This window comes from Blennius ocellaris (assembly GCF_963422515.1).
Source record: "Blennius ocellaris genome assembly, chromosome: 9".
NCBI classification, from domain to species: Eukaryota; Metazoa; Chordata; class Actinopteri; order Blenniiformes; family Blenniidae; genus Blennius; species Blennius ocellaris.
This window is the reverse complement of record NC_137658.1, coordinates 11,673,743-11,686,305: the sequence shown is the minus strand read 5'-3', so window position 1 is coordinate 11,686,305 and position 12,563 is coordinate 11,673,743. Positions and strand designations below refer to the sequence as shown.

The 12,563-nt window shown below is 42.6% G+C and overlaps 1 protein-coding gene across 1 annotated transcript in view; it reads left to right on the top strand.

Moving 5' to 3' along the window:
- unc5a (unc-5 netrin receptor A) overlaps positions 1 to 12,563 on the top strand; it is a gene marked incomplete at its 3' end in the record, with an annotated part of 143,655 nt that overhangs the window by 63,391 nt on the left and 67,701 nt on the right. Inside the window, exon 2 of the mRNA XM_080501739.1 lies at positions 11,010 to 11,225. Within this exon, the coding sequence (XP_080357865.1) occupies positions 11,010 to 11,225 (216 nt within the window). The remainder of the gene's footprint in view (positions 1 to 11,009; positions 11,226 to 12,563) is intronic.

The window sequence follows — 12,563 nt, the reverse complement described above, 5'->3', positions numbered from 1 at the left end:
GTACAGTTTTACAAATCCTGCAACCCCTTCTGAAGTTGTACACTCTATATTCACATTTCCGTATATCAGCTCTCCAGTCATATTTATCTTGTCGTCCTTGTTTTTCCTCAAGCCTTCATGCTTTAAAAAATACTAAACATATAGATTTGTTATTTATGTAAAAACAAACAGTGTCTCTTTCATATTGAATATTATTTCTATTTTTATTTATGTTTTTGCTGGAGTGTGAGTGCGTCAGAGGTGTGGGGATTTACATTGTGTAGGCATCAGCAGTCGGAGCCTGAAGTAGCTTAAAGCCTGAAACATCACATCTGATCTGCAGGGTTAAGGCGGAACAAGCGCTGTGCTCATCTCTTCTTTTCTTCCCTTACACCACTTTCAATGCTGGTAAAGCAAAAAAAAAAAAAAAAAAAACTGACTCCAAGCTAAAAGCGGAAACTCCATTTTAGAAAAAGTTAGTTTTCTTTGGATCCGTTAGTAAGAAGTTTAACATCCTCTCTTTTTTGATTTGTACTTTTTCTTTGTGTAACGTGTACATTTTTTCATTTTCACCTCGCCGACGTTTTCGTGTCTGACTGCACGTCCGTGTATATCTTTACTGTTAAGACTCACCTACAAGATTTGGTGGATTGAGCTATTTTCATCATTGTTAATGTATAGAACATGGTGAAGAGTCATGTGCACATTAGGAGAGTGATTGCTTGTGTGCCGATGAAGGCCAAATAACATGATTTAGCCCTAAACATGAAAATAATGTGTATGGAAAGGAAGAGTCGATCCAGCAGCTGGTAATATATCTTTGGCTGCATCTTCAAGAAGTCTGTGGGGGTTTTCCTCTAATGCTGTCTTCTAGTGCCTGTCACACACTTGGAGCTTGATTGTATTTGTTAAAATTAGTGCTCCAAATAATTGGACTTCCTCAATCAAGTTAAATAAAAAGGTTAAATGTATTTCCTGAGTTAGATTTACTTGAATCAGAGAAGGAGGCGTGTTTTCCGCTAAAGAAAGCGGCGCCTCGTTCCAGACCGATTTGTATTCATGCGTTGCGAAGTCAGAGCCACCAGTGTGTCTTTGCTCTTGGTTGTGATGTCAAGAGGAGTGGAAGTGGGAGCGGGAAGTGGAGGGAGGAAAAAAAAAAAAACTTAGAGAATAATCAAAAAGCTGTTCAGGTTGAAATGAGTTTCCCCTGATGCACGCCGCTGCTGCCTTCGACTGATACCCTAAACACGCCTTGAGTTCAGATGTACTTTGGTTTGCTTTGGAAGGGAAAGTCATATCAGATAACCAGCACTGCCTTTCATTTCCAGACAGGTTCACACTTATCTACATAATTCCCAGTTATATTTCTCTTTCAGGTCCGAAGCCTTCGGATTTGAGTCTTCGCTTCTTGTGAAAATGTGACATTGTGGTAAACACGTTTGTCTTTTGATAATGCAGCTGCCACGTGTCTGCAGCTCTCACACCCAGAGGAGCATTCATTATCCCTGTCATAGTTATGGATTATAGAGCCTGCTGTTCCAATTGATGATAGTCACCGACTGTACATATGTATCTGTGTTTTCATGCTTCATTAAGTGGGCAAAAACAATTTCAGCCTGAACCGCCTCATGGCTATAAAGATAGCAGGGGCTTTTTGTCCACTGCTTTGGCCCATGCCGAAATGTCCTAACAACAATAATACAACAATCGTCACTGTGAAATTTGTTGCCGGCCTTGATGGTGGTGGTGCACATTATAGATTTAGTTCACACGATCTAACATCAAAACTTGTTTTGGCAGAGCCACCAAGAGAAAAGGATACGAAGATGTGAAGATGGTAGACTTAATAATAGCTATGAGCAGATCCGACTTTTCTCGTGTTTATCATTTTTAGAACGTTGGATTTTTGCAGATGCCGATTGTGGCATCATTTTCCCAACACTATCGTTCCTACTGTTTCTGTGAGGAGAAGAAGGAAAGAGAATGATTCCCACTTTGCACACAGGGACAACTTTCACCTCTGTCATATATAAACCTTGATTTTGTCACTATTTACATACAGTAGTTTGTTTCTGTTGTGCGCAAGTTGAGGATCAGCATGATGAGATGGTGAATAGACCTACCAACAGAGCCACCGATGCTCACGATTTTATTAATACAATAAAAAATAATGTGCATCTGTGACCACTGGAGCCCACAGAATTAATGATTTAGCGAGGTTTTTTTCATCATTAAAGCAATGCAATCCAGTGCTTTATGGTTTTGATCAATACCTGCTAAATTAATGATATTTTCACTGATGATGCGTCTCCACCTTGAGGCCTCGGCTTGATAATTAATGTGACTGATAAGATTTTCATCTCTTATAAATACATACATTTGACACATGGACGAGTTTTCTCTCCATTCTACATGCATTATGGTCAGATCTCTGGTTTCAGATGTTAGATTGGATCATCTTCCAGTCTCACAGTTTGTGGTTTGATCCCCGTCTTGTCGAAGGCATCATGTGAATGTGTCCTTGTGCAATACACTAAACCCCAAACCGCTCTCAATGGAGGTCGTGCACCTTGCATGGGAGTCGTTGTGAATGTGACTAACAGTGTAAAGTGCCTTGAGCCTGCTGAAGCGGCGAAAACATGCTTTATAAGGGAAGTGCATTTATCATTTTGCCATTCTTACGAGTTTGAAGCTGAATAATTAAACTACTAGCAGCAAGGAACATCCAGGTGAAGGACAGCAACGCGAAGCTTACACTGTTGTATAAACTCGCAGGAAGAAACGCAACAAACCACTTGACTTCCGAGACTGCTGTGCTGAGATTTAATCACAATATATGGATTCTGTTCATTTCTGGCCATGATACATACCTTGTAATTGTATTGAACTTAAATGTGACCAACTCCGTAGTGGCATTACCCGGCGGTGAGATTGCCCCTGTACACTTACACACGTGTCCCTGCAGTCCTAATGACGAGCGGTAAGTGAGCCCTGTGGCATCGCGTGTCACTGCTTCAAGAGCCGCTGGTTTGCTAAATTGGAAAGTTGGCGCTGGTGTCGTATTACGGTTATTAGAGTTGAACAGGTGATGCGTTATCTCAGCCTTGATACGAATCATATCTTTTGTGTTGTGTTGTAATTCTCAGTCTATGCTGAGAAGCCTCGGAGCACCGTCACACTAATTAGATGGTGCAAGTCATCCTCCATTTGTTTCTCGCCGGATCTTTACTGCATGGATGGTAAATGATGAGACGGGGGACGGGGGAGGGGGGGGGGGGGGGGGGGTGTGAGGGAACAGGCAGGTGGAGGTGGTTGATGAGTGTCACAGGGGCCCGTTTGGCAAAGGTTTGTGCCAAACGCCCTCAGAGCTGAATGAATAAGTTTAATGTGGTTGTGCAGACATCAGCAGTTACACACTCTCTATTTGGTATTTTTTTTTACTAACATGGTTGTTGGACAGACTTCAGAGTGAAAAAGTTTTTTCTGTGAAGACGTATATTTCTAATTTCTTAAAGTTAGGAATAAATATACAAAGGTGTGCTTAAATTCAGCACTGAATTTCGATTTGTGGCGCCACTTTTTTCCCCTCATAAACAATATACTATATAAGCAGTGATGGGTCCATTCTGTTATTTGAAGGTTTAATTATCTTGATATTCCTGCGGTTGGAATTGTTTTGTAAAATGTGTGAAGCATCTCATTCTCGCTGTTGGCATATCTAGTAATTGCAGGATTGGTTTGGTAATCTAAATTGTGTCTCGCTAGTCTTCATCCTTCCGCTTATTGTTTGCCAACTTTAACAGCGTCTCCTTTCCATCTCTCTCCGTATTTCCGTTATTTCCCATGCCAGCTCCGGCTTCTATAATCAACTTGCTTCTGGATAACCTCGTTTCCGGCTCAGCGTAAGGGGACGACAAATCCATGAGTGCATGCGTGACTGGGATGGCAAAGACTGCGACGTCTGTCTGCCCCTCCTGACAGCTCTGAACGTCTTCAGCTCCTTTGAGGATTGTGTGCCGTTAATAAGTCAAATGTGTTTAAATCTCGCCGGCTCTTTTGAGAAACATTGCGCACCGACGTGCCAAACAGGTGAAGCTTTGATGAACCTGCGTCGTTTACATCGTCTCTTCACTAAAAAGTGCTCAGGCTGTCAAGTATTCCTCATGTCTGCTCAGGCTTTACCCGACTAAAATAAATGAGGGTCTTCTTCTTATCAATTCTCAAAATATTCTGGATCTTCCTTTCATTTTTAAGGAGTTGGATCTTTCTTCTCAGCTGAATGGTTTGCATGACTGAAATGACCTTATACTCCAAGGGCATCAAACATTAAATAGCCATGTTACATACACAGAATAGACTTCATTTTTCCGCTCATGCCTGTTTTGTTGTTTTGACGATCTGAACTAATTTTTAGACGCTCAAAGAGGTGCACACATCCAAGTAATAATGCAGTTTGATCTTTGCTTTTTCTTTTTGGTGTGAATTATGTATTTGCAGTGGAAACTAAGTTCTTCGTCTCTAGACGAGATACTATTTATCTGGAGGTCATGATCAAAGGTACATTTTTCCTTGCTCTCAGACTTAATTTGCAGTACTGTAAAAACTAGTGTTTAAGAGGGCTTATATGTAACATGAGTAAAAAGCCTGAGTCACTAAATTATGTAATGCAGCCGACAGAGTTTATTGGTTTTTAAGTCTAGAGGTGGAAAATAATGAAGTACAAATACTTATTTGAATACTACTGGTATTAATAGCCTCGATTCATCACACATCTGTACTTCGAGTTTTACTTTTTACATTTGCACATACATTTCTGTACTTTCTACTATGATGAGTGATCATCAAAGTTTTTACTTTGAAAGTATTATCCATCCATATTTTGTACATATGTGAAATCAGGATACTCAGAAGTCGAGCATAGACAGGAATAAGATTCAAACTTTCCAATGAAAGACCCCCTCAAGCCAAACCTAACCTCCAACTGTGGAGGTTAGGTTTGACTAGCTTTTGACTGTATTGTTAAAGCAGTAATCACAGAAGTGTTTTTATGAATTATCTCATTTAAAAGCTTCTAACTTCTCTATGTTTTTGTTGTAAACACTCACTTCATACACAGTTATTATAAGGAACAATTCAGGTCTTTTAACAAAACTTCATGATAAAAAAAAAAAAAGCCATATTACATTCCACCATCCTATCACTGTGTTAAGAAAGGGGGAAAAGGCTTTTAAGGAAATGAGTGAAATATTTTACGATTGTCTGCACTCAAGAAATGTAAAAATTCAGATTGTTTGAGCAGCGGATTCAGCCCCAAACCAGAGGAGAATGAGATCAAAGCATCAGCTGTGACTCTTGAGTGGTGAGCACGAACATTTCTTTCAATTCAGAAGCTGCTGGTCCGCAGTGTTAATTATGCCTCTGGGAGCAGGAATGTGATGTCAAAATGTACAACTTAAAAAAAAAAAAAAAGTAAAAAGAGGAATTCAGTCTCCCAGCTGTTGCTGTGCTTAGGCTCCACTTTAAGCCATTTATTCACACACGTTTGCACAAGAAAGCACATGTAAGCAGGCAAATATAGAAATGTGATATATATTTACACGCACACATGGAGCCGGCCTCACCCACTCGCAGCTCTCAGAATGTCAGTTCGTTCACGCTGACAGGAAGTTAAAATGGTTTCATGGGTTTCAAGGGGAACTTTATGCCTTTCAAGGCGGCGCTGCCATGAAAGGTGAGCTGAAGCGAAGGTGTTGGGGAGTGTCAGCACGGGTGCCGGTGGTAAACGACGCAATGTCGCTCCCCTACCTAGACCCTCCTGCTGAGACGTTGCTTCAAATAGATGACAAGAAAAATTAATAAATAGGAATCAACAAACTGGAATAAACAGATGTGTAAGCTCCTGTTCAAAGGTGTAAGGCTCATTAATAGTGTTGCTGTGCACCGTATTTACACAACACAAGCTTCAACTTTTCTTCTGTCGCTGGGAAAACTGTTTAACGACACAACTCAGAGGAGGAAAAAAATATGCATTTAATCTTTCAAAGAGCTGCCTGTTTGAGTAGAAGTGATTTGTGTTGCCAGCGTCTGATGACAATTCTCAAAGTTGACGCTGCGACCCGAGCTTTGGGAGCGTGTCTGTCTCGGAAAGACTCTCGTCAGTCTGGTATTAGGAGCCCGTGTGAATATATACCAACAGATGTATAGCGCCTGAATCCGTGTACATGCTTAGCGGCCAGGTTTTGTATTCAATTAAATGGGAGAAAGCTGTAATAATGTCACAGGAGGCATGTGTGAGACTCATTTACATATTCAACCCCCGTCCTCACAGGCTCATCGTCTCCTTCTGTCCTTCGCTCTTTTTTTCCCACTCTCCCTTTAAGCATCGATACAAACATGATGCGATGGAGTTGAGGTTGCTATGGGCGCCAGCTCTCCTACGTCATTATTAAATGCACCCAAGCAATTCCTATATAGGTGCTTATTTACTGACAGTAATTGATCTCTCTGCACATCGACTGATGACCATGGATGTTGTATACCTGAATTCATTTGTTTCTCTAGCATTTCTGTGTAAACCTTCTTCTTTCTGTTTGTGTGCATTATTCAGCATCTCTGATTGATTGAGACAAGAACAAACCTGTTTGTGAGCTGCATTTTGTTTAATGTGTACTTGCATCCGTGTGTTTCATCTGCACAGACTTGTGAGTGAGTGAGTGTACATTATGTGTGAGTGCCTGCAGGAGTGCTTGTTGATGCATCGTTGTCTCATTGAAAAATGTATCCTGAGTATCCGACATGTGAAGGAGTAAATATTTGTCATCGAAGGACAAACATACATCAGTCAGCCATGCTCCAGATTATATATGATGGCAAACTGGGCGCCTTTTTTTCTGTGCGCATCCCATTTTTTCCTCTTTTCCGGTGTTTGATAACAGTGTGCGATGCTGTCACAGAATTATTAATAGCAATTCCAACCTTACATGCACATTCCTGCTTAACACTCATTGAGATAAAAATGTGTTTGGGAATGATGTCTAAACACAGACATTAATTGCTCTCGGAAGAAAAACAATGAATTGGATGAAAAAGCTTGAACTTGGATTTGTTGTTAATTGTAGCCAAAGATGAAATTGCTGAATATTCCGGATTGTAACTTTAATTGAATTAATTTCTGAGGACATTGTAAGGCAGTGATGGTGTCATAAAACACTTGTTATAGCTGCTGTTCATCACTGTGATGTAAATTATGCCCAGTGATTGCTCAATGATGCTTTCCTTCAGGGACATGATGTTGTAAAAAAAAAAAAAAAAATGTAATTGGCTCCAAAGGGCACATGATGTGTTGGTGCTGTGAAGGGGGGAAAACACAAAAGGCGGTTATTTCTTTTCCAGCTCTGTTTTTTTTTTCTTTCTTTCTTCTCCCTGCTGACATCCTCATACCGTGGCACATTCTGCGATGTCGTTCAAGCAGATAGTCGTGAAAATTTTAAAAATAAATGCTTATTTTGCAAACAGTGATAAGACGAGTCGACGGTAGGCAGCACACTGACACGGGCAGAGGATAAATGAGGCTACGTATGAGGAATTCAGTTTCAAAATGAGACCTGAGATTTGTGTGCGCACACATAAAAGAAACCTAGTCCACGAAAGTGATACAGAAAGTGACATTAAAGTAAAAAATCATTATGAAACATCGAAGGCCGATGGTAACAAAAGACATTTACAAAGTTGCAACACTTGTGAAAATCTAATCCTGGGTGCTTTTCATAATGCAGCACTGTCTTCATATATTGTGACAGTGGGCACAGGAATGTGATCTTTGTTCTGGGTTTTAAATATATTTCCATGCGTTTTTGACTGCATCATTCGTCATGTCCTCCTCCTGTGGATGTGCCCGGTCCCTGACTTGGGAGTTGAGGTGGTCAGCTGGACAGATGAGACATGGGGGTCTGTTTGCAGGAGGGAAATCTGCCCTCGACATCATGGCTCAGCACACTGACAGCTGGTGCACACTCGGTGTGTGTGTGTGTGTGTGTGTGTGTGTGTGTGTGTGTGTGTGTGTGTGTGTGTGTGTGTGTGTGTGTGTGTGTGTGTGTGTGTGTGTGTGTGTGTGTGTGTGTGTGTGTGTGTGTGTGTGTGTGTGTGTGTGTGTGTGCATGGTTTTGGTCAGTTGAATCGTCTCTCGAGAGAATAGCAACTGCAAACAAATATCAGGTCAAAACCCGATGCATTTTCTTTCCCTCCCCTTTAGAAAATACAGGAATAGAAACAGAGGCTCCTGGACTCTTTGCACAAAGATGCGCAGAGGAGGCCGTGTAGCCTCTGGGCCTCTGCAGCTCATCAAGCTTCTTGTATCAATTAATTTATTGTCAGTGGCCACATTATCAACAAGGGAGAAATTCAGCATCCAGTGTTTGCAGTACGTTATGTGCACAAACTGATCCGGCAATGGACACAGGTGCATTTGTCGATTAATGGCGGTCATAGCTGATCACACTCAGCGGAGTCAAATGCAGTGCTCATAGTGCTGCTGTATGTCTATTTGATTTGTGCATTGACCCGCAAGAAGTCTTTCAAGTGGCTGATACTCCCCTTGCGTGTGTGTGTGTGTGTGTGTGTGTGTGTGTGTGTGTGTGTGTGTGTGTGTGTGTGTGTGTGTGTGTGTGTGTGTGTGTGTGTGTGTGTGTGTGTGTGTGTGTGTGTGTGTGTGTGTGTGTGTGTGTGTGTGTGTATATGGATATGTGCGCACATTGACTTTGAAGTATGTTGTGTCGTGACAATAATCCGAGCCAATTTACTCTGTATCAGCCCCCCATTATGGGTTTGACATAAAGCAGTGCGTGACTAGAATGTCCCCCCTATAAAATGATAATTTACTTCTGAAAAGAAATTACGTGTTTAACCTCATTAACCTAAAGTACATGTGCTAAAATGGGAGACTAACCCCCACCCTTGATGACATGCCAAACGTGCACACAACCACAAACACAAATTGGGAACATCATCATAAGTTTAGAGTTGACGCCTAATGTGACCCCTGCAAATGAGAAGCCGGCGGCGAGATAACAACATCAGGAGTTCATCAAGCCCTTCTCACAACTTGTCAGGCTTCTCAGGTGGCTTTGAGTTTCGCGCTCTGTTTCAACATCATCTGTCCTCTATGAGATGATTAACCTGGCAGGTGCGAGGTGAGTCTCGCCCACTGTTTTAGTGAGCCGTCGTCTTCAGTCTGCGGGGAGTACAGGGGGGTCAGCCCAGCCGGCTAATGGCTGCGGTCACAAAGCTGGAAGTCGGCCCATTAGAAGAAGCCGCCGTCATTAGGACCAACACATTTTCAAACAGCCTGACCTACTGGTCCCGCGCTGTTTATTAGGAAAGTTTTGGCTCTCTGTTAGAGCAATTATAGTCACTATTCATGATGAACTGTGGCCTTTTCCTCGACACCGAGATGGGAAACACACAAAACACACACACACGCACAGTAAATAATGCCAGGGAGGTGTGTCATCTTGAATAGAGAGCTGCCATATTTTCCTGCGTAAATGAGTGCAGTAAGAAAATGGGAAAATGGCAAAGTGTCAGCAAGTGATGTATGTCGTTCATTGGACACAGAACATTTAGTTTTCATTAAGAGTTAAACATGTACACGAAACATTAATGGGGTTCAGCGACAGCAGCAGCAGTGGCGTGCTTCACAGTATCTCATTCTGATAAATTAGCGACTCAGCACACAGGAGTACAGTGGAAAAAAGGAAAAGAGAGAGACATTAATATAATGTGGAGTGGGGGAGGGACTGACAGATAATGTCTTTATCTAAAGATTGGTATTTATGACGCAGAGTAATGTTATCCCTGACCCGGGCATGGGCAAGCTGTAAGGATGAACAAAGACTCGGTGAGGGAGGAGAGGACAAGAGGAGGGAAAGGTCAGCACGAGTGTTGCCGTTTCATTATGAGAGATGTGGACTCCCATCCTCTCCTGCTGCACAGGGAGTGATGGAGAAGGTTGTTAATGCCCAGTCTGTCAGCCATATTGGATTCAGGGCAGTAAATTAATATTACACTCCTTTTAACAGGGTTTTATTTTGGGATTTACTGGTTTCCCCTGAGTGTCGGCGGTGTAAAGAGGTTATTTCCCTCTTTCCACTCCGTTCTGTGTCCTCTCGCTATCTCCCGCGCACGGCTAATATGTTTAGAGAGAGAGAGAAAGTGTGTTCATAGAGGAAGGATGTGTGCGCTGTAGGCTCTTATGTGTCATTCAGCATTTGTATCGGACATTTTTCAGCAGGCGCACACACAAGCCTGCTGAAAATTGCAGCATCATCCAAGCAGGAAAAGCTCATGCATCTCTGCACAGTGGAAATGTATCTGCTTTCTTCTTGCTCCACATGTCCTGTATGTCATAGAACAATCTGGAGGAATAAGAAAAATGTCCTGTATATTGGAGGTGAATTTGACTTAACAGGCTGTCGAGCTGTCAGTCATCTTTAACCCTGCTGCCTCTTGCCCCGTCCTGCTTAATGTGGAAGAGTTAGAGTCAGGGTTGAAGAGCCGTATAACACAGTGTGAAGTGGCCTGGTCGCTGGGATGGGATTTATGGCTGCTGGTCCATCAGCGCTGATGTTAAAGGGCTGTGATTAAGAGCTGGAGTAAAGACATGGACTCCACTATCCCCTCCACCCCCGACCCAGCCAAGAGCACACGAGGCCAAGCTCTGTCACTGCCAGCTCTACTCCATTCAGCACCGTCTCTCTCCTCCTCACCCTGTCCGTCCATCTGCCTGCGACTCTGTCTTCTTCTGCCTCGTCTCTATGCATATGTATGAGCTGAAACTCACCAAGGGCACTGAAAATCTGCTTTAGATATTTTGCTGCACTTTTGCTCGCCACTCAAGCAGTCACAGGTTCAGCTCCCGTCTTCATGACAACTTGAAAGGCTTTGAAAGCTTTTCTCCCCCCCATCTATTTGGCATCCCTTTGAAATGTCTTCTTCTCTTCTTCTTCTTCTTTTTTTTAATCAAACCCTCTCAGGTACTGAGCACGCCGCCACCGCAACACTCCCCGCAGCCTTCTCGGACCTTTTACCTCACTTCCTGGTGGAACCGGAGGACGAGTTCATAGTGAAGAACAAGCCGGTGACGCTGACCTGCCGTTCCACGCCGGCCACACAGATCTACTTCAAGTGCAATGGCGAGTGGGTTCACCAGGACGACCATTTGATCGAACGGACTGTTGATCCAGCGACAGGTACACAGAGCAGTCTCTCAAACTGAAATAATACATTTGACGTGGGCTCAAACGGAGCTCCTTGTAAGTGTTTTGTCCGATGAGATGAGCAGTGTTTTCAGGCTTCTTTTTGTTTTTTTCTGCCACAGATGCATGATATTTTCAACTTCATGGATACATTATGTAAAGTGTCTGTGCGCTGCAGCTAAGGTTTGCAATTTGTCAGTGATTACTCTGCTCCATCAGGCTCTTGGCTCATCCTCCAGCCTATTTAGCCTGCCAGTTTCATAATAAGCACATTGGTTTCAGTCTCAGAAATGTTCTCGATCACCTTGGAGACCTGTTTGTTTTTCCCCTCTGTTGTGCTGCAGTCTCCCGCCTCCGCCATCAGTGTCATAAACATGTATGACACGATGTGGTGTGATTCAGCAGCGATCTGCAAATTCAAACCACCCATTCACAGGCTGACAACTGATTGGAAATGAAAAATGTGGAAATGACAGGGGTTTTTTTGTGGGAGAGCGAGAACAGACAGACGCACACTTTGCGCTCACACATATGCAAATGTCCGTGCTGATTTGTAGAAATACATACCAAGTACGCTTAAAAAATTTTGTAATGGGTAAAAACTGAGAGCTACACCGGGGAATAATGCCCTGCATGCATTCACACAAAAATAGAAAGAGAAAGAAAATATTACTAAAAGTATGGACTCGTATTCACACATTGACTGTTTTAACAAAAAAGAGCCGGTTGTCAGTGTTTTAAATCAGCATGCTGCAGCCCGACGAATGTCGACGAAACTGTTTAAAAATGTCATGGGTATCAAACTTGTAACAGTCTGAGTGTCAATTCGGTTTTTTGCTGCAGCAGGTGAGGATTTCTGATCTTGTCTACGGCGTCCCTCCACACCGAGGCTTTGATTGGTGTTCGTACCAACTTCTCTCCTGCTCTGCTCTTTTCCTCTGATAAATCATAATGCCAGTTTTTTTTTTTTTTTTTAACTCTCAGATGTGGTGGGTGATTCAAACTTGAATTTTCCGCAGTATGGGAGACGTACTGCAGAAGTTAGAGGATTTTCATTGCCCCTCTGTCACCGTTGTGTGGGCACACTGACAGCAGGTGAAAGAGGAACTGAATACACTTTGCATCTTGTTTATATACCTCGTTGTTTTGCCCTGCAACCTTGCCATCACTCACACGCAGTCCTCCCTTATTTGATCCGTTTCACCTTGTGCACACAAGTTCATTTGGAGTCCGGGTCTTGTAAATAATAGTAATAAAAGAGTATGAAAAGTTAATTGTTGCACTGTTGTGAGCGTGGAGAGTGGGCACGCAAGGGAGCATTTGTAGATTCAC